At 39.1% G+C, this 20,731-nt stretch overlaps 2 protein-coding genes and 1 pseudogene across 2 annotated transcripts in view; 1 reads left to right on the top strand and 2 right to left on the bottom strand.

The window, feature by feature from the left end:
• The window catches only part of LOC102488789 (DNA excision repair protein ERCC-8), a gene marked incomplete at its 3' end in the record, with an annotated part of 39,903 nt that extends 31,240 nt beyond the window's left edge, over positions 1 to 8,663 (bottom strand). The window contains 1 exon segment of the mRNA XM_014587748.2: positions 8,535 to 8,663. Coding sequence (XP_014443234.1) covers positions 8,535 to 8,611 — 77 coding nt within the window.
• Positions 3,428 to 4,115, bottom strand: LOC106734846 (gem-associated protein 8 pseudogene; annotated as a pseudogene).
• Positions 8,664 to 8,784: 121 nt separating the features above from the next.
• Positions 8,785 to 20,731, top strand: part of NDUFAF2 (NADH:ubiquinone oxidoreductase complex assembly factor 2) — a 186,895-nt gene continuing 174,948 nt past the window's right edge. The window contains exon 1 of the mRNA XM_006148331.3: positions 8,785 to 8,983. Coding sequence (XP_006148393.1) covers positions 8,857 to 8,983 — 127 coding nt within the window. The 5' untranslated portion in view covers positions 8,785 to 8,856. The remainder of the gene's footprint in view (positions 8,984 to 20,731) is intronic.

Genomic DNA, 20,731 nt, shown 5'->3' with positions numbered 1-20,731 from the left:
TCTTACACAACTTTTTGCAAGCTTGATGCACATTCTTCCCTTAACCGAAGTAAAACCGTCTTCCGTCTTTAACTTGTAAAATCTCCAGAACTCAACCAAATCACTCAATTTTTTTTTAATGAACCTAGAACTGTCAGCTGTCAATGACACAGCAATAACATAGATGCAAAAGACTCTAGTACTTCCAAAAATGAAGTAGTGCCATCTGTTGCAAAAATGCACCATGACTTTTCCAACAATCCAATTACATGTAAAAGAATATCATACAAATATGTGCAAAAGTAATCACTTTCCCTGAGGTACATTTTTCTAACAATGAGAAACATAGTTCCTATCAAGTATGTTAATTTATTTATTTTTATTTAATCAACCTCACACCACCACAGCCATGCCCTTCCTCAGCAATGTGCTCTCCAGCTGTGATTTCTGCCTCCCCTCAAAACCTTAATCACCTGAGTCTGACCATTGCCCACATGAAGAATACCTCTTTAACCTGCAAAAGCTGTGAAATCATACTCTAGGTCAACCTAATCCCCTGAGTGAGGAACATCTTCCCAACCCAATGTCTTTAGAACTGAATTGTTTGGTAACTAGAAGAGGTTAAGATGAAGGGAAATGAGTGTAATATGATAAAGGCAATCAGGGGTAGGGAGGATGGGGGAGGAAAGGTATACAAGAGTTAATATAGTAGGCCTGAGAATGCTACCTTTAGAAAGGCCTACTTGCAAAATTGGCTGGAGCCTGGGATTTCAGGGGAGTTCCACCATTTCTGGATAAGAATAATAATAAAGAAATGGCTGAACACGTTCTAACTTGGTGGGAAGATACAGATCTACAAAATAAAGAAGAACAAATGCTAAGTAGGATCAATCCAAAGAAATCCATACCCAGAGACATTATAACTAAATTGCTAAAATCTAAGGACAAAGTCTTCAAAGCAACCAGAGAAAAATGATAAATTGCCTATAAAGAATTTATGGGGAAAAAAAAAGAATTTATGGGAATGAACCAGCAGTTAGTGTAATGGCTATGTTGCCGGACTCCCACGTACTCAACCGTGTTCGCGTCCCGAACCCGGTGGCTTAAAACTCACGCCGGGGGAACCAGCAGTTAGCGTAATGGCTATGTTGCTGGACTCCCATGTAGTTGACCGCGGTTCGCGTCCCAGACCCGGTGGCTTAAAACTCACACCGGGCGCGTGTGCGTGCGTGCCCAAGATCCCGAGAGGAGAATGGAGGAGAAGGGATTGTGGCGTGACCATCCCCGCTGGGGAGTGATTTCTCGCTTTCTGTCTCTATGTCTGTCTGGTGAGCGCACGTGCCTTATAGTGAAAATCTCTCAAAAAAAAAAAAAATGTATGGGAAACAATGATTTGAATGGTTAGAGATTCCTTTTCAGACCACAAAGTCAGTAGATCTGCTCTAAAACTGGTCAATGGCATTTTTCAGACAATATTCTTCAATGATCTTTCAATCTTAAAAATTATAAGAAACTTGGGATATCGAGAATGAAGAGAGAACAACAAAAAAGGTAAATATCTGGGTAAATACAATAGACCACTCTTTTCCTTAAAATATATTTGGGCCCAGCCATGGTAGCTCACATTGGAAGCGGCTGCCCAAAATCCCAAAAGGAGAAAGGGAGAGGAGAGATTGGAGCATGGCTGTCCCCCCCTTGAGGAGTATTTTCTCATTTTCTCTTTCTGTCTTCCAACCTTCACCTCCCACCCCAGCAAGCATATGTGCTCTCTAGCAAAGTGTAAAGAAAATAGTGTTAATTGTGAACAATGAATTTCATTTTTCATGCTTTTGCCCTTAACTGTTGACAAGGAAGATTAATGGACATCTTCGGAAAAAGATGGTACCATATAGCTGTTTAGTTAAGCAAAAACATCACTTCATGAGGAAAATATTTTTTTAAAAACCAAAACCTTAAACATTTTGTTTTAATGAAATATATAGGCAATCTTCACTTACTGCCGTCTGATATTCATGAATTTTAGTAACCATGGCTTAATTAAATAACAGACACCCAATCAACATGATTCAAATTCATTTACCATCATATGTTATAAATGACTTAATTTGCTACTAGCTTTTCAGTTCACAAATCACTACAAAAATAACACTGAATCATAATTAGTGACCAATTTACATGATTTCTTTTAAAGTCTGCAGGTGACCAGTCACTATGCATTTGTTATTCAGTGTACAAACAGACTGTAAAATACAGAGGTGTTTTATCTTTGTGCCCCTGAGATAAACCCACAGGAAATTTTACAGAAATAAACAACTAAATGAGGGAATTCATCAACAAAACAGTGTGTCAAAAAAACAAAAAGTAATTCTGGAAGTGAAACTCAAATTGAACATAAATGGTGTTAAAATATAGCTAGGGCTTCTGGGAAAATGGTGTTGAGTGTGCAGGTGTGTGTCTGAGTGAGGATGTGCAAGGGCAAATATGTGTGTGTGTGTGTGTGTGTGTGTGTGTATATATATATATACACACACATATATATATATATATATATATGTGAATGAGTGTGATTTCATAAGTAATACAATATGGAGATGACAAGTTCTGCTCAATCTAGTCCTGATAAGTTTCTTAAAAACAAAGGATTAACTTTAGTTCTCACTGTTTCTAATGCTTTATATTATAGTGTACTAAATAAATAATCGTTTTTACTATTTTCTCATTATTTAGAACATTTATAACTGTAAATTTAATAGTAAGACTTTTGGTGGTTTAGGGCTGGCCCCTTAGCACATTAATTAAGCACTGTGCATAGTGAACTGGATCATGGCTGACTATCTTTCAAAAGAGCCCCAAATGCTGAGAGGATGAAGAAATAGAGAAAAAAGGACTGCAGCATGACATGACCCACAGAGGAAGAGGTGCTTTTAACTCATTCTCTGGTGAACACACATGCCCTCTACAAAAAAAGAGAATTTTTAGTATTTTGACAAAACATTTTTAAAGATAACAGAACAAAGTCAGTTTTATTAACTTTCACTAACATGCATAAAGATGACTACCTAAATTTTTATCTACCAATTGTTTGGAATATTAGGTTGTCATGAAAGTCATAAGTTATTTTTCTGTTTTTCTATGCAAAAATAGGTCATTATTTTCTTGATGACCCAAAAGCATTCAGTAAGCTTGCTATTTATTTATTTATTTATTTTCTAGGCAAGGACTTTAATGAATTGAACACTACTGGCAATATTTAAAAAAGTGTAATATATACAAAATCATCATTCAGTGCCAAGAGAAACTCTCATGATAGCGACAGTATACATCCTCTCACTTCCAAGTGGCTGGCAAACGACATCCACCCCCGCTGAGACGCTGGTGAACATGCTTCTCTCCCAGTATAAAGTACAGAAGGAAAGAAGAGTGTGTAACCAAAAGGAAAGGTGTGAGATTGGGGACCCCCTTCAGAAACATGTCAGGGCCCTTGTGCGAGGGCTCAGAACTTCACGGGAATTACGGGCCAGTGTTTGGGCTGTTTTCTGTCACAGTGTTTGTCGAAGCTCAGCTGCACCGCAGCCTCCATCGCCAGGATCTTGGTGGCGCTATCCCTGTACAAACGCTGTGTCTCGGCCTTGCACCCGCCGCTTGCCCGGCCTCTCAGCTGGGGGCTCGACTGACCAGCCGGGGTTGCAGTACAGGTGGTGGTCGGCATTCACGTGGTAGTCTAGGCACACTGCCTCCAGCTGCTGCTGCCGCTGCCGCTCTCGGTTTCTGAAAAGTACTGGCGGAGCTCTTCCGTGATTTCCATGTTGCTCAGGTCGTACTCCTCCTCCTCTCACTCATTTTCTGCCTCTTCTTTGGACAAAGCTTGGTCTTCTACTGTGGATGTCTGGATCCTGCTGCTGTCATATGTGTGTTGCCCAGACTTTCTGAAAGCCAAGTAACATGGGAAAGAGAAATTGGACTCCACTGCCTTCCTGTAGGCAACCTGGTGGCTTCGCATCCAAGTCATCGCTTGCTGATAATGTTGCCAGTATCTTGCATATACTGGATGAGAATACCAAGCGTGGGGAGCTTTCGACGTTGACGCCTTTGCTTCCATCACGGATTGCCAAGTCTCAATGGGCACTGGACCTCATGGGCGCGCAGATTGCAGATCTTGGGCGGTGGGCAAGCGGGGGCCTACTTTTCTTGAGAGATATTGGGGGGAGATGAGGGGGAATTGGGAGTAGGGGATGTGGTTGTTGCCTGGGCGACAGTCATATCATCTTTTTAAAAATCATGCCCATAGCCTATGATTTTCAGAAGTTTTACAAATTTATTTATTAATATATTTCAGTTAGGTGAAAATCTAAGACATAAGCAAAGCAATTATATATGGAATCTAAGTGATATGCAAAAATTTAAATAGGGCATATGCAAAGAATTGAATGTGTACTCTTTCTCAAGCAATGGTTTTCAATTCTGGCTACACAGCTGAAATCACCTGGGGAAATTTAAAAAATTCCAGTGCCCTAGGACAACTTATTTCGGAATCTCTTGGGTTGGAACTTTGGCATAAATTTTTTTCCAATTATCCTAGGTAATTCCAATATTACAGTGAAGTTGAGAACCACTATTATTTTTGTTTTATCTCTTCATCCCTCCCAGCCTATGTTTCTTTTCATATTTAAATTTGCCAGTGGGCATGTTCATTTGTTGGAGAGAGATGGGGGTGAGGGGTGTAGGAAAGCATCCACCATAGGGAATGGTGCAATCCCTTCTCCATTTCTACTTTCAGGATTTGGGGTATCCATTCACATGCACATGGTGTGTTTCTTTAGCTGCTGGATCTCGCTCGAACTGTGCAGTTGTCCTCCCTTATCTTTTATGGTAGTATTCATATTTATAATAGTCATATTTCATTGAATAGCATTTTGCTTCAAGCAATTCATTTGTACTGAATATTCTATAAACAGTCCACTTAGTTTCCAAGAACACCAACTTTCTTTTTGTATTTATATTTCATCAGCTCATATTAAAATTAAATAATAATAAGTAAAACTGGGATTAATAGGGCTAGTGGCAAATATTTACTTTTAATAATCACACAAAACAACCAGGGGAAGAAATGTGCTAGACTCTATGTTTTCAGCCAGAAATGTTAAGTATGCTTTGGAAATCAACATATATTACAAAGGAGTTGAAATCTATTTACAGATAGATTAATCTTGTGATTTGGATAGATCATTCATTGTTTTTAACTTTTCTTTCTTCTAATGAAATGAGAGGTTCAGATTATGGAATTTTGACAGAGAGATGTGCTTAGTTGCTTACTCAGGCCCAGACATTTTGGAATTAAGACACTAAGAAACCCAACTTTTCAGACACTCAGTGGTTCACATGATTTAAATTACTACTGATATCTTAAAACTTCTAAATATATACTTAATTAAGGAGAAAAAAATAATGCTGCTTCTTTTTTCCAAATAAGCAGAACTGTTTTTGCTGAAATTAAAGATAACAAGTAAATTTACTCATTTTCCAATACTTTGCTAACTGTAATGGAAGAATTGCATTACTACTTGTCATAAACAAGCCACATTATCAGAGATAATTTTTGATACATATAAATTTTGCTCAAGTTCTTGTAGTCACTAGAATAAAAATCTGTACATAGGTCTGTGCGTTCTACACTATTAGCATGAATGACTGCATTGACTGCCAACTCTGCAGGAACTGGGAATGGGAACAGGGTCACAGAAGATGCAACCCAAGTTAGGGTTAAAACTTACCAAAATATGATTTTTTAAAAAAGACCTACTTGTTGGAAACAGCCGAAAGCTTACCCCTAGCTAATAAAACAATTTATTATTTAAGTTTTTCAATTGTGGTAGGAAACCTGGAAAATAACTCCTAATGGTCTCTATCTCCTGGTATTCATACACTTGGGTAATTTCCTCCTTATGAGTGTAAGTTCGACCAGTACCTAATTTCTATGTAATAGAATATATAAAAGTAATGAGATATCAATTCCCAGATTATGTTACAAAAGATTTGGCTTCTTCCTTGCTTGCTCTCTATTGCACTCTTATGTGCTTTCTTGGATCAAAGCCAGTTGTCATACTGGGACTCAATGACGAGGCCCACATGGCAAGAAATTGAGTGGACACTCTAGATAGAAAGCCAGTGAAAAAGTACATCCTGTCTACAACCCTTGAGTAGGCGTAGAAGCAGACCTTCCCCCAATCGGAGGGGTTTTGTGACAACTACAGCCTCAGCCAATATCTTGACTGCTGCCTTATGAGAGACTCTGAGCCAGAGAAAGGACCCAACCAAGGCATACACAGATTCTTGACTTCTTGGGTCTGTAAGATAATAAATCTTTCAGTTGATTTAAGCTAAGTTCTGGGGTACTTTGTTACTCAGCTACTGATAACTAACACAGCAACTGATTTCACTTTTGGGATATCACAAAAGATCATAGTCATCAGTTCGTCAATAAGCAAAGTACTCTTTGCTTTTCTCCCTATCAATTTATAATAACTTTCTTGAAAAAGTCACTAATGTTGGCAATCCCCACTTCCTTTTTACTCCATCATTTTTCTACTCACTAAAATCTTATTTTTATTCCAAACATTCTTCTGATACTGCTCTTCCTGAGGTTATTAATAATATTAGTTAAATAAAACATACACTTTAATTCCTATTTATTGAATGTATCCCATTCACATTAACACTTATTAAAACATCTATCACATGCCAAATATTCTTCTAGTCACAGATTCCTTTTCTCTTAGGGGTTAAAACAACCTACCAGTAAGAAAATAAATATATATTAGGTTATTGGGCAAGCCATGACATGTTTTTCTATGCAAAAATGTGTCATGACTTTCCTAATGACCTAATAATACAATTTCAGTAGTGATAAATTGTATGAAGGAAATAATGCAGACTAATGTTACACAGAACTATTTCAAGCACAGCAGGGTGTTATAGGACAGCATCTGACAGGTCTGATGGTTCCCTCCTCAAACACTAGCTTCCCTTGGCAGCCATGACAACCTCATCCTTATCAGCTCATTTGTAGTTTCTTGTGTATAATCTTTTTTTATGCTTATAATTTTTTTTTATTTTTACTTTTTAAGTTTGCTCTAGGACATGTGTACTTGTAGGGGGAGGTAGGGAGAGGGTAGGAAAGGGAGGGGGAAAGAGAGGGAGAGTGAGAGAGAGCGTGAAATCACCTCCTAGGGGGATGGCCAAACTGCAATACATTCTCCATTCTCCTCTTAGAATTTTGGGCATGGATGTGCCCAGCTTCTTTTTCCAAGCCACAGGGTCTGGGATTGAAACCCTACAGGCTGCCTTAACATCCATGCCACCTACTGGCCCTCTTCAGTATAATCTTAAATGTTGATCAGATTTTTGCCACTGAACTGTTTCCTACTCTACAAATAGTGCCTAGGTCATCTAATTTCCTCTTCATAACTTTACTAGTCATCTTATACTAAAGTTATCTACATTTCTCCTGAGTATAAAACTCATATATACAACTGTATCCTCCCCTCTCAAAGTGAATAGCTTCACAAGTTCTTCAAAATCAGTAAGAGCAAAATTAAAACTTGCTTCCCCTTTGGAAAAACGTATCTCAAAGTACGTCACCAACATTCATCCTCTATACAAGACACATATCTGGGTCTCATTTTTGACTCCTCCTTTTTCATCATTCACTCATTCAATATATTTCCATGGCTGGTTAATTTTATATTTTAGATATTTTTCATATCTCTTCATTCTCTTCATTCCATTTGCCACTGGTTTGGTCCAGGCTTCCATCAGTTCTCTCCTAGACAACTACAGTTGAAACAGTTATCTAACTTAGTTCCAACTCTTGCTTTCGACTTCAATCCATTCTCCAAGCAAAAAGCAAAATTAAAAAACTATTTCCTCATTCTTGTCTTCATATCTCTTACCAAGCACACAAGGCTCTTCCTAGTCTCCTACTTCTCCAACTTCATTTCTTGCCAGTGGTCATCTACTCCAATTCTCTGCTCTAGTCACTCTGAACTTCGTTCAATTGCAGTCCTATACCTTGCCTTTAGTGAGCAAGAACTTTAAATGAATATATTGACTAAATGAATGAGTGGATTCTTCGAGAAGAATTATCCCTTTGGGAAGTTAATAAGAAGGAAAAGGAATAAAGTAAAACTAAAAACTATCTTCCTTTAGGTTTATGGAGTCTTCGCCTGAGCCTGTGTGCACATCCACTCGCCTACAAGCTAATTATTATGTGGGTGCTTCAGAAAGTTCAAGGTAAATGCGTATTATTAAACTATACACAGATTTCAATTTTCTGCACCCAAATAAACTCATACTTTAATTCCAATTCCTGAACTTTTTGAAACACTCTCGTATATAAAAAAATGTCCTTTCACAAGTCACAGAATAGAAGAGAAAGTAAATACGAGTGGTAATTGGTGGAAAATAAGTGATGAGATGGGCAAGTGTGGGGCAAAGTTAGCAGCCCAGGGTTCAGATTCTAACTGGCATAACTAAAAAATGAAACAAATTTCTTTTACCTCCTGGTGGACTCCACTCTCCGGAGGCGAAGAGGGTCCTCCAAACCCGCTTGTCGCGCGGACAAAAAACCGAGCATCGCGTTCTCTCACACCGGCTCCAGCGCTGGACGCTGCCATGACAGGACTTAGGGGCGGGGCTGCAATAGCAGAATCTCCTATTGGCCACGCGGTAGTACAAACCGACCAATGGTGAACAGCATTACTTGGGGGCGCGAGGAGGCGGGCAGGCCTCCCGCACAGTGGGCGGGGCCAGCGGCTTGCGAGTGTCTCCTGCTGCGGCGCTGCTTCTGCGGCTCCGGCCGCGGTGAGCTGGGCGTTCGGCATGGGCTGGTCTCAGAATTTATTCCGCGGCTTGTGGGGAGCGCTATCAAAGGAAACGAAGGTGCATGTGGGCACTGATCCTCTCGGGAACAAGTACTACTATGTCCCGGAGTACAAGAACTGGAGAGGTGAGAAGAGGGCGAGGGCAGCAGTGGCGTGCTCAGTAAAAGCAAGAGCGTCCTGTCAACTAACTCCCGCGACGCTTTGGGTGTAGCCGGAGAGGATATCCCGAGTTCGTATGCCCCGCGCTTCCCCTTCACAGGGTCAGATCCCTGGCCCTCCTGGCTCCCGGCGGCTTGCGCTGAGCGGTTTTGCGCTGTTCGGCCTCGCCTGTCGGCTGTCCGAGCGCCCAGCGCCTTCCCGGGGTGCGCCGGGGCGGCCCGCGAGCACCGCGCACACCCCTTTCCTCCCAACCGGAGAGCCACTCTATAGAGGACGTCTCAGGTTTAGTCCTTGCCATTGGGCGACACAGGCAAGGTCCACAGAGATCTTTTACCCGAGGAGCTAGGAATGGCTAGGGAAGTGACTTTTCGTGCGCCAAGTCTCTGTCCCTTTACGACCTAGGGCTGAGTGGTAATTGAAGAGGAGTGTCTTCAGTTCCTCGCCTTTCCTCTTCCTTGATATACCTTTTTCAGCGGCAGCTTGGCTTCTGCGCTGTCCACATCTTCACCTTCACAATCCGAACCTGTCAGAAGTAGGTCCCTGCACACTAACAGTGTGGTAAAGAGTTCCTCACAGGCCCCCGTTTTGCTTCCCAGGAGTTGGCATTCTGAGGCCCAGTTGAGGGCAACTTAAGAAACATGATTCTATTATTTTTTTTTTAGTATTATTGTTCTTTATACATTCAATCATTATACATCATTTAGTTTCCATGGAGTACATATGCCACACTTTTTCAATCCATTCATCTGTGGATTTTTGGAAAAGTGCTGGCAGGGATGTGGTGAAAGGGGAACTCTCATACCTTGTTGGTGGGAATGTAAATTGGTCCAGCCACTGTGAAGAACATTATGGAGGTTCCTCAAGGACCTTCAGATAGAACTACCATATGACAATTCCACTCCTGGGTATCTACCAAAAGGACAGGAGAACCTTCAGTTGGAGAAGCGCTTGTACAGAAACATGGTTCTCATTGGAGTGTTTCTGTGTAGGATTCGTGTGGAGGAGTGGAACAGGTTGTAGTCAGGAGGAGTTTCTGTCCATTGAAATCACACATGTAGCAGCCATTATAACATGTGTTGCTCCATCACTGCCATCCAGGTCTCAGATTTCAGAAGAAAGGCTTACCTTTGAATCTCAGCTCTGACAACTGTTAAGGGATCATGGACAAAGTAGTTGTTCACTGCAAGTCTCAGTATCCTCACTTTAAATTTAGAGATTATACTAATAGCAATAATACTAAGTACTAAGATATTTCCAAAATTGTGTTGCATTTGTATCATATACATATAAACTATATTTTAATATCTTAGACTTGTTTTCCTAGTGAGCTTTTAAGCATTCTGTTCTGGCAGGGACTATGTCTTTTTTAAAAAAAAAAAAAAAGCCTACAAAGAACCCAGCCTACAGGGTCAGCAGGTGGTGTGGTAGTTAAGACTGTGGATTCCCACGTGGTCAACCAGGGTTTGAAATTGTACCCGGTTGCTTGAAAGTCATGCCAAGCATGTGTGTGTGTGTGTGTGTGTGTGTGTGTGTGTGTGCGCGCGCGCGCGCGCCTCTCTTTCACTCACCAGCATGAGCACACGCACACTATGGCAAAAACCAAAAAGAGAGAGAGAGAACCTAGCATGGAAGTTAAATATTTTCGGTAGATTGCAAGCAGAAATAAAGATGCTTCTGGGACCAGCAGTTAGCGTAATGGCTATGTCGCCGAACTCACACTGGGCGTGTGTGAGTGCATGCTCAAGATCTCGAGAGGAGAATGGAGGAGAAGGGACTGCAGCATGGCCTTACCCCCTGGGTGGTGATTTCAGCAACATCAAAGAAGAATTTAAAAACTAAACAGAATTCTAAACTATTAAAGAAACTGAATTAGTAGTAAAAAATTATTTTCCTGTACAAAAACCATTGAGCTGGGGCCAGTAGGTGGCATGGTGGTTAAAGACACTGGACTCCCACAAGGCTGACCATAGTTTGAGTCCCAGACCTGGCGGCTTACTTTCTAACTTTACCTCTCACTCTGTCCCTCTCTTGTCAAATTAAAATAAATAAATAAAGTTAAATAAAAATAATTCTTTAAAAAAAAATTGAGCCGGGATCAGCAGTTAGGGTAATGGCTATGTTGCTGGACTCCCATGTAGTCGACTGTGGTTTAAGCCCCAGACCCGGTGGCTTAAACTCACGCTGGGCGCGTGTGAGTGCATGCCCAAGATCTCGAGAGGAGAATGGAGGAGAAGGGATTGCAGCATGGCCATCACCCCTGGGAGATGATTTCTCACTTTCTGTCTCTCTGTCTTTCTCTGTCTTTCTGGTGAGCGCACATGCCCTATAGCAAAAACCTCTACAAAAAAAAAAAAAAAAGAAAGATAAAAGAAAGATGCTTCTTTTTTTTTAAAAAAAAAAAAGTTGTCAGTAACATTTGAAAATATGCAAAATGACAGATGGAGTTTTTGGGAATGTAATTTACATACAAAACCTTCATATAGTGTATGGTTTTCTGGTTTTTGACAAATGCATATAGTAGTGTACTATCATCACAAGATAATAGAACAGTTTCAGCACTTCCCAAATTCCCTCCTAAACTTTAGCTCATTTCCACACCCCATCTCCAGCTCTTGGCAACTCCAGTGTGCTTTATATCCCTATAGTCCTGCCTTTCCCAGAATGTCATATATTGAATAAGTGGAATTATATAGGATGTAGTCTTTGGAGTCTAGCTTATTTTCAGATGGTGGTTGATATTTATCCACATGTCAGTAGTTGTTTCTTTTCCTTTTGTTTTCCTATAGGGCATGTGCACTCTTCAGAGAGAGACAGAGAGAGAGGGAAAGTGAGAAATCACCCACAGGGGGAGAGGGTTAGGAGGTGACCATGCCACAATCCCTCCTCCTCCATTCTCTTTTGGGGTTTTGGACACTCTTGCAGACACATATATCCAGCGTGATTTTTCAGGCCTCCAGATCCAGTACTTGTACTGTAGTTAGCCATGTGGGATTTGTTGCCTTAATCACCTCACCACCATTTTAGGATCCCCTATGCCATTTTAAGATCCAGTTATTTTGTTTTATTGTTACTGAGTTTGTAGGAGTTGCTTGAACTTCTTTTTTTTTTTTCAGTATGCTGTAGGTCATGTATACTCACCAGAGAGACACACACACACACAGAGAGGGGGGGGGGGGGGGAGAAAAAGTGAAAGTGAGAAAATATCCACTAGGGGGAAATGGGCACACTGTAATCCCTTCTCCTCAATTTTTACCATGAGATTTTGGGCACACATGCACATGCACCCAGCATGTTTGTCAAGCTGCCAGATCTGAGACTCAAACTGTGCAGTTGGCCATATGGGATTCAGCTGCTTAATGACCATGTCACTGGCTAACCTTGTATATTTGCATATTAACCTTTTATTAGATACATAATTTGCAAATATTTTCTCCTTTTCTGTAGGTTGCCTTTCCGTTTTGTTAATGGTTGCTTTGCAGAACCTTTTTAATTTGATGTAATCCCATTAGTCTTTTTTTGTCTGCGCTTTGGTACCATATCCAAGATATTATTGCCAGGGGCAATATCATGAAACTTTTTCTCCACTATTTTCTTCTAAGAGTTTCAGATCTTTCATTTCAAGACTTTAATTAATTTCAAGGTGATTTTTGTAGATGGCATTAAATAAATGCCCAGTTTTATTCTACATGTAGATATTCAGTTTTTCAAATGCTACTTTTTGAAGAGACTATCTTATATTCATTGTGTGTTCTTGGCATCTTTGTCAGAAAAAATCGGTTGTGGGCTGGCAAGTGGTGTGGTGGTTAAGACACTGGACTCCCACCTGGCCACAGTTCAATATGAGTCCTGGACCTTGTAGCCTGCTTTCTCTCTATCCCTCTCTCTCTGTCTCTATTTGGTCAAATTAAAAAATAATAATAACAAATAAAGTTAAATAAATTAAAAATTCTAAAAAATATATCAGTTTACCTTATATACATGGATTTATCCCTTAGTTCTTTATTCTTTTCCACTGTTCTATATGTATGTTTTATGCTAGTATCATGCTGTTTTGATTACTATAGCTTATAACATATTTTGAAATCATGTAATGTAATCTTGATGCCTCTAGCTTTGTTATTTTTGCTCAAAATTGCTTTGACTGTTCAATGTCTTTTGTGGTTCCATATGAATTTTAGTTTTTTTCCATTTCTGTAAAAAAAGAAAAAAGCTATTGAAATTTTGATGGGCCAGTAGGTGGCATAATGGTTACATCGCTGTACTCCCACATAGTTGTAAGTCCTGGACCCTGTGCACATTAGTGTGTGTGTGTGTGTGTGTGTGTGTGTGTGCCCTAGATCCCACGAAGAGAATGGAGAAGAGATTGCAGCATGGCCATCCTCCCCAGGGAGTGATTTCTCACTTTCTTTCTCTCTCTCTCTGATAAGCACATATGCCCTATAGCAAAACTATCTCTCTCTAAAAAAAAATAAAAGGAAAATTTTGATAGAGATTGCATTGAATAGATAGATTACTGTGGGTAGTGTGGACATTTTATTAATATCCATTCTTTCCATGAATATGAGATGTCTTTCCGTTTATTTGTGTCTGCTTTTTGTCATGAGTGTTTTATAGTTTTCTTTGTACAAGTCCTTCAGCTCTTTGGTTAAGGTTATTCCTAATTTTATTCTTTTTGATGTTACTATAAAAGGGGTTGTTTCCTTAATACCATTTACAGATAATTTGTTTATAATACATAGAAATCTAACTGAATTTTGCATGTTGATTTTGTATCCTGTAATGTTGTCAAATTCATTTATTAGCTTTAGCGGTTTTTTTTTTATTTGTGTGTATGTGGGGAGGGGATCTTTATAGTTTTCTACATATAATATGTCATATGCAACTTCATCTTTTGGATGCTTTTTCTTTCTTTACTTACTTAATTATTCTGGTTAGAACTTTAATTGTGTTGAATAGAAGTAGTAAGAATGAACATCCTTGTTTTGTTCCTGATCCTATTCTTTTTTTTTGGGGGGGGGAAGTTTTTGCTATAGGGCACGTGCACATGCCAGAGAGAGAGAGACAGAAAGCAAGAAATCACCCCCCAGGGGGATGGCCATGCCACAATCCCTTCTCCATTCTCCTCTTGGGATTTTGGGCACGCACACACATGCACCCAGCATGAGTTTAAACCCCTGGATCCGGGACTTGAACTGCGGTCGACTACATGGGAGTCCAGCGACATAGCCGTTATGCCATCTGCTAGTCCGTAACATCTTTTTTGGGAGAAGTTTTTGCTATAGGGCACATGCTCTTGCCAGAAAGACAGAGAGACAGAGAGACAGAAAGTGAGAAATCATCCTCCAGGGAGAATGGCCAGGCCGCAATCCCTTCTCCTCTATTCTCCTCTTGGGATCTTGGGCACGCACGCGTATGCAAGTGGTGCTAGTTTAAGCCACCGTGTCCAGGACTTGAACCATGGTCGACTACATGGGAGTTCAGTGACGTAGCCATTACACCAACTGCTGATCCCGAGGAAAAGTTTTTAATTTTTCACTGAGTATGATGCTTGCTGTTGGCTTGTCATATATGGCCTTTATTTTGTTGATACATTTCTTCTCTACCTAATTTTGAGATTAAAAGGTGTTAATTTTTTTGTCAGTTTTTTTTTTCTGCATTCGTTTGGATGATCATATGGTTTTTGTCCTTCATTTTATTAATGTGGTGTATCATGTTGATTGATTCACATATGTCATCACAAGTTTTTGATGAAGTGTTACATGTACATTTTTAAAAATTTTGAGCAAAGAAAAATTTGTGCTAAGATTTTAAAGAAAGCACTTACTGCCAAATTACATTTTCTATATTTTCCATGTTTGTACATAGAGTATTTTTAGACACACATATATTTGGATTATAAGTGTGCCAAATATTATTTATAACATTTTCTGAATTTTATAGTTTATGTTTTTTAATGATTGAATTATGAAATATTTTGGGGCCAGCCTATAGCCTAGTGCTTAAGATGACTGGATCCCACTACATGATTCAAGTCTCCCAGACCTGGCAGCTTGAAAAACACACTAAGCATGTATGTGCTTACTCAAAATCCCAAAAGGAAGGAGAGATGGAATAGAAGGGATTGAGGCAAGACCATTCCCCATGGAGATTGTTTTCTCACTTTCTTTCTCTGTCTGTCTCTGGTGAGTGCACATGCCCTCTGGCAAATTAAAAACTTAATTAATTAATTAAGCGTTTCAAGCCTATAAAAAGCACAAAGATAAAGCAAACCTCCATGTACCTGTCATTCTTTTTCAACAGTTATACTTATGACTTCTGACTAAATTTCATTTTCTCCTTAACTCCCATTTATCTTTCTTGTATTATTTGGAAGCAAATGCCAAACATGTGTATTTACATGTCAATATTTCAGTATGTATAGCCTAAATACAAACACTCTTGTTTTAAAATTTAATGATAACACATACCATCATCACTTATAGAAATCAACAATCATCAAATATCCAGTGCTTCACATTTCCTTGGCTTTCCTATCATATTCTTATTTATTGATTGATTTGTTTACTCATTTTCAATAACTTTAAAATTGAGTTCCTGAGCATCAGCAGGTGGCATGGTGGTTAAGGTGCTGAACTTCCACATGGCGGACCAGGGTACCAGTCCTGGACCTGGTGGCTTGCTTTCTCACTTTATCTCTTTCTCTGTTTCTGTCTGTAGTGTGTACATGTACTCTATAGCAAATTAAAATAATAATAATGTATAAAATGAAATAAATAATTCTTTTTTAAAAATTTGAGCTCCTAAGAAGGTCTTTGCATTATGACTGCTAATATATTTTTTAAGTGTCTTATAATTTATAGGTCTCCCTTTAGCTTGTTTTTTCATATATACACAATCACATGTGTACACACATTTTGGGGGAAAGATGGGTGTTAAAATAATTACTCGTTTCTTTAAAATAATGTCATTAACCCTTTTGTATTTGCTTTAAGAACTGTTATATTTAGTCTTACTTTAGTTGTCTTATTTTATGCTTTTTTTTCCTCCTGATTTCTGACTGCCCTCCTTAACTGTCTTTTGGAGCATAGCCCTCATTTTACTTGTAATTGACTGTCTTTATCAAGGGAGGCCTGAGTGAAAGCTACAGGCTAATCACTTCCTATACAGTTCTGGTAAAATTACTCTGAGAGAGCTGTTCTTAGTAATCAGGATGCCTTCACTTTCATCCCCTGCAAGTGGGAATCGTAAGAATGTCAGTATCAAGTTAGAATTTTAGTTGTCCATGAGAAATAGAAAAGAGGCTCTTTGGATTACAGAGCATATGCTATTATTCGGAGCCTGTTTAACCTTACTTTTTGACACCTTACAAACTATTTACATTAATGATAATGAAGACTCACTGTACGAGCACTAGTGGCATTTTTGGATTACTTGAACTTGACCCTTGTTCTCAGGTTCTTTGCCCAGAGTTTGTGGTTTTCTCAGGACTTTTTCATTTTTTTTTTCCAGTTGGCTTGTTTGCCTATGCTGATTCACAGGCTGGTCAGCATTGCTGTGTTTGCTTTCTATCTCGTTCTATGCCTTTTATTGATTTGATCATGCAACAGGTATTTGTTGAGCATATGCTAAGCAAAACTTTTCTGTTCTATGTATTTAAGACCTATTGATCTTAGCTTCTGATTTTTTCATGGTACATTTATCTGTTTTCTACCATAGCTACATTTCCCATTATAGATTCTTTAATAAATTCAGTAGGTTTTGGGGAACTGGGGAGTTGGCCCTGTGGAACCCAGCACGTTTTTTGGTAAAGAATTGTTTATTTAATTTTATTTATTATTATTATTGTTATTTTTTAATTTGACCTGAGAGAGAGAGAGAGATGGAAAGTGAGAAAGCAAGCCTCCAGGTCCAGGACTCAAACCATGGCTGGCCCTGTGTAAAGTCCAATGCCATAACAACCACGCCACCTGCTGGCTTTGGGATCTTGCATCTTAACTATCATGCCACCTGCTGGCCACCAGTATACTTTTTTATTTATGATAAATGTATCAAATTATTTTTCAGGGACTAAAATATTATCACTAGAAATAAGAGCATTTTTCCATGGTGTCATTGATTCTTTAAGAGTAATTTAGGTAGACCAGCAGTAGGTGTAATGGCTATGTCGCTGGACTCCCGTGTAGTTGACTGCAGTTCGAGTCCTGGACTCAGTGACTTAAACTCATGCCAGGCGCATATGCATGCATGCCCAAGATCCTGAGAGGATAATGGAGGAGAAGGGACTGTGGTGTGGCCATCCCCCCTGGGGAGTGATTTCTCACTTTCTGTCTCTCTGCCTCTGTCTGTCTTTCTGGTGAGCACATGTGACCTATAGCAAAAACCTCTCAAACACACACACACACACACAAGAAAACAAACAATCAAAAAAACAAGCAAATAAAAAAAAGATTAATTTAGGTTTGAGAATCAGCAGATGGTGTAATGGTTATATTGCTGGACTCCCACGTGGTTGACCATAGTTTGAGTCCTAGACCAAGCGGCTTGAACTCATGTCAGATGTGTGTGCATGTGTGCCCAAAATCCCGAGAGAAGAATGGAGGAGAAGAGATTGTGGTGTAGCCATCCCCCCTGAGATGTGGTTTCTTACTTTTTGTCTCTCTGTCTCTTGGATGAGCGCACTTACCCTATAGCAAAAATCTCTCTTCAAAAAAATATAGAGAAAAAAGAGTAATTTGGGCTTGGACTTGATTTAGTCAGTTTTCTCCTTAATATCATTTCATTGTCAGCATAAAACTTCTGATAAGATACATATCTTTTTTTTTCTTTCAGGATGAATATATTATTATCTAATAACTCAAAACCTGCATCATTCAATTGCATTATATGTAGAGCTGCATTATTTTAGGTAATGCCACTCTAATTTATTTGTATTTAGTATTTAAATATACTAAAATTTCAATGAGTTATTACTCAGTTAAGTAGTAATAGTTACTTCTTGGGCTGGCTTGGTAGTGCAGCAGTTAGGCACAGTGCATAGGGAGTTGCATCCCACATGGTGAGTTGCAGTTTGAATCCCCAGGCCAGCGGCTTGAGAAACACTCTGGAGATATGGGTGTATGCATACCCCAAATCCAGATGTAGTGGAAAAATGGAGGAAAAGGATTATGGTGTAACCATGCCCTGTTACGGGTTGCTTCCTTTCTTTCTCTCTTTGGCAAGGGCACATATACTCTGGCAGAAAAAAAGTGGGGGGCGGTTATTAAAAATCACAACAAATCAATGATAAGAATTAAAAGTAAGATTTCTTGTTTTGATAAGTAGTTGAACTCTTGTGCATATGTTATCTTCACTAAAATTTGGAGAATAATAAAGACATTTTCGATTTTTCCAGCAGATGGCAGCATTGTTTCAAAAAATTATGGGCTGACAATTTATTAGGTTTTTTCCCCTTTGAACTGACTTGAAGGAGCAATATTTTCTCTAAAATAATTTTATACTTTTTCCTCCAAATGAACTCTGCATTCTTGTTTTAGAAACTGCTAACTTAAAAAATATATATTTCTTACATGAGAAAGGGAGAGAGATACACAGGCACCAGCTAGCAGTGTCTTCATGGTATAATCTACCCCAAAGCCTCAGCCAGCCAGTGTCACAGGCATGTGCATGCAGATGTACAAAAGAAGACCTTGGGACATAAACCAAGATTCTCCTGGATGGCCTTAGCGTCATACAGGCTTGCATTGCCACTTAGCACTGTGGCTGGCCATAGCTGTTAACATGGAGAACAAGCATTTTAAAATGACAGTACAGATTATTCCTAATCAATATTGCACCGTGATGTAAGTGGCAATTTTATTTGGAAAAACTGACCAAAAAATTAAAAATCATGCATATAATTTTTCAAAAATTAAAAATCATGCATATAATTTTTAATTCTGTGTTGAGTTGTCAGGTATCATGTGATCATCATTACAGACATGTTCAAATTAATAGTAAATCTTAAAATGGTTTATGATTTTAGCTAAAGCATGCCTTCTGTTGGGAGGTATCTATAAAAAGTTCAAGTTCAAAATGCTTTATTAAATATAAAATAGTAATTAAAGAGTTTCTGTGTGAGTTGTCTGTCTTGGGGTTATCTGAATGCTGAATTTTTACTTTTCTAATCTTCATGTAAGAATTTCATTTCTTAATCGGGTTTTCTGCTGATATTATTTCATTTGCTTACTGAATCCCCTTAATTTGTGCGTGTCTGGGTGCATGCACTTAGATACTTAGTTTTATTTTGGTAACAGGAAAAAAGCCCAGCCTTTTCCCTGTAGTCCTTGATTGCATTCCTATCTCATACAAACAGAACCACATCTGTGTCATACTCTCAACCAGAGAAAAACTGGAGAATGAAATGTGTTCACAGACATGCATGCCAGCCATTCATGCTGACTTTAAAATGAATTTAAGGAACCTTTTTCTCAAATCCTGGTTTTCCCTGGAAGAGAAATATGGGAATTTTGCTTAGACATGGAAACTAATAATGGACAAGTGACTAAGCTCTATTGTCTCTTTTTCTAAGCAGGCAGAAAATACTTTATGTAAGAGAAAAAGAGTTACTGGTCCTAGTGTATGTATGTATGTATATGTGTGTGTGTGTGTGTGTGTATATATATATATATATAATTTACTTTATATATATTTACTATTTTTTGAGAGAGATATTTTTGCTATAGGCATGTCACTTACCAGAGAGAGACAGAGAGATAGAAAACTAGAAATCATCAACTCCCTGGGGGGCAGGGAGGATGGCCATGACGCAATCCCTTCGTCTCCATTCTCCTCTTGGAATATTGGGCACACATGCACTTGTGCCTAGCATTAGTTTTAAGCTGCTGGGTTTAGGACTCAAACTGTGATCAACTACTTGGGAGCCCTGTGATGTAACATTATGCCATCTGCTGGTCCCAGGTTTGCTTATATATTAAAAACAATAATGTCGGGGCCCAACTATGACTGCTGTGTAAAGGCTGGGACTTCATAAGAGGCCTGGATATGGTTCCTGGACTGACCTAAACAAGCCAGGTAGAGTAGTCTACATGCTAACTAAGCATGGGACATGGCGAGACCTGAGAGAGAGGCAGAGAGAGTCAGAGTAAAAGGAAAGTGAGAAATTACCTCCCAGGGAGGATGGCCACGCTGCAATCCTTTCTCCTCCATTCTCCTCTTGGGAATTTGGGCATGCATACATGCACCTGGTCTGATTTTCAAGCGACCGGGTCTGGGATTGGAACTGTGGTCAGCCATGTGGAAATCTAGCACCTTAACTACCACACTACCTGCTGACCTCACAACCCAGTTTTTTCAATATTAGTGTAAATCAAATGAAACTTATCTCTCTCATTTTTCAACGTACTAGCCAGCTCAGCAGTTCCTTTATGCTGCGGTTTGAAGGCACCCTCAATGTGATTGAGCAAGAGTTATAGAAATGAATTGACATACTTGCTTTTGAGAGTTCACAATTGAGTAAGGTTTGATGAAGAAATATATCTTCAGAACCTATGTCAGACTTTGCTATTTGATTGTTAGGATACATTTTCATTTTTACAAAATCTGTTTTGTAATTTTAACATTAAAAGACTGTTTCTTTGCCTTTTGTCTTTATTGCCTTCCAGGTGCCTGGTGCCTCCATCTTGTGGTCTAAGTTACAAATTGCACCCTTTGCCAAA

The sequence above is a fragment of the Tupaia chinensis genome, unplaced genomic scaffold, assembly GCF_000334495.1.
Source record: "Tupaia chinensis unplaced genomic scaffold, TupChi_1.0 Scaffold000232_1, whole genome shotgun sequence".
In the NCBI taxonomy this organism is placed as follows: Eukaryota; Metazoa; Chordata; class Mammalia; order Scandentia; family Tupaiidae; genus Tupaia; species Tupaia belangeri.
This window is presented reverse-complemented; position numbering and strand designations above follow the sequence as displayed.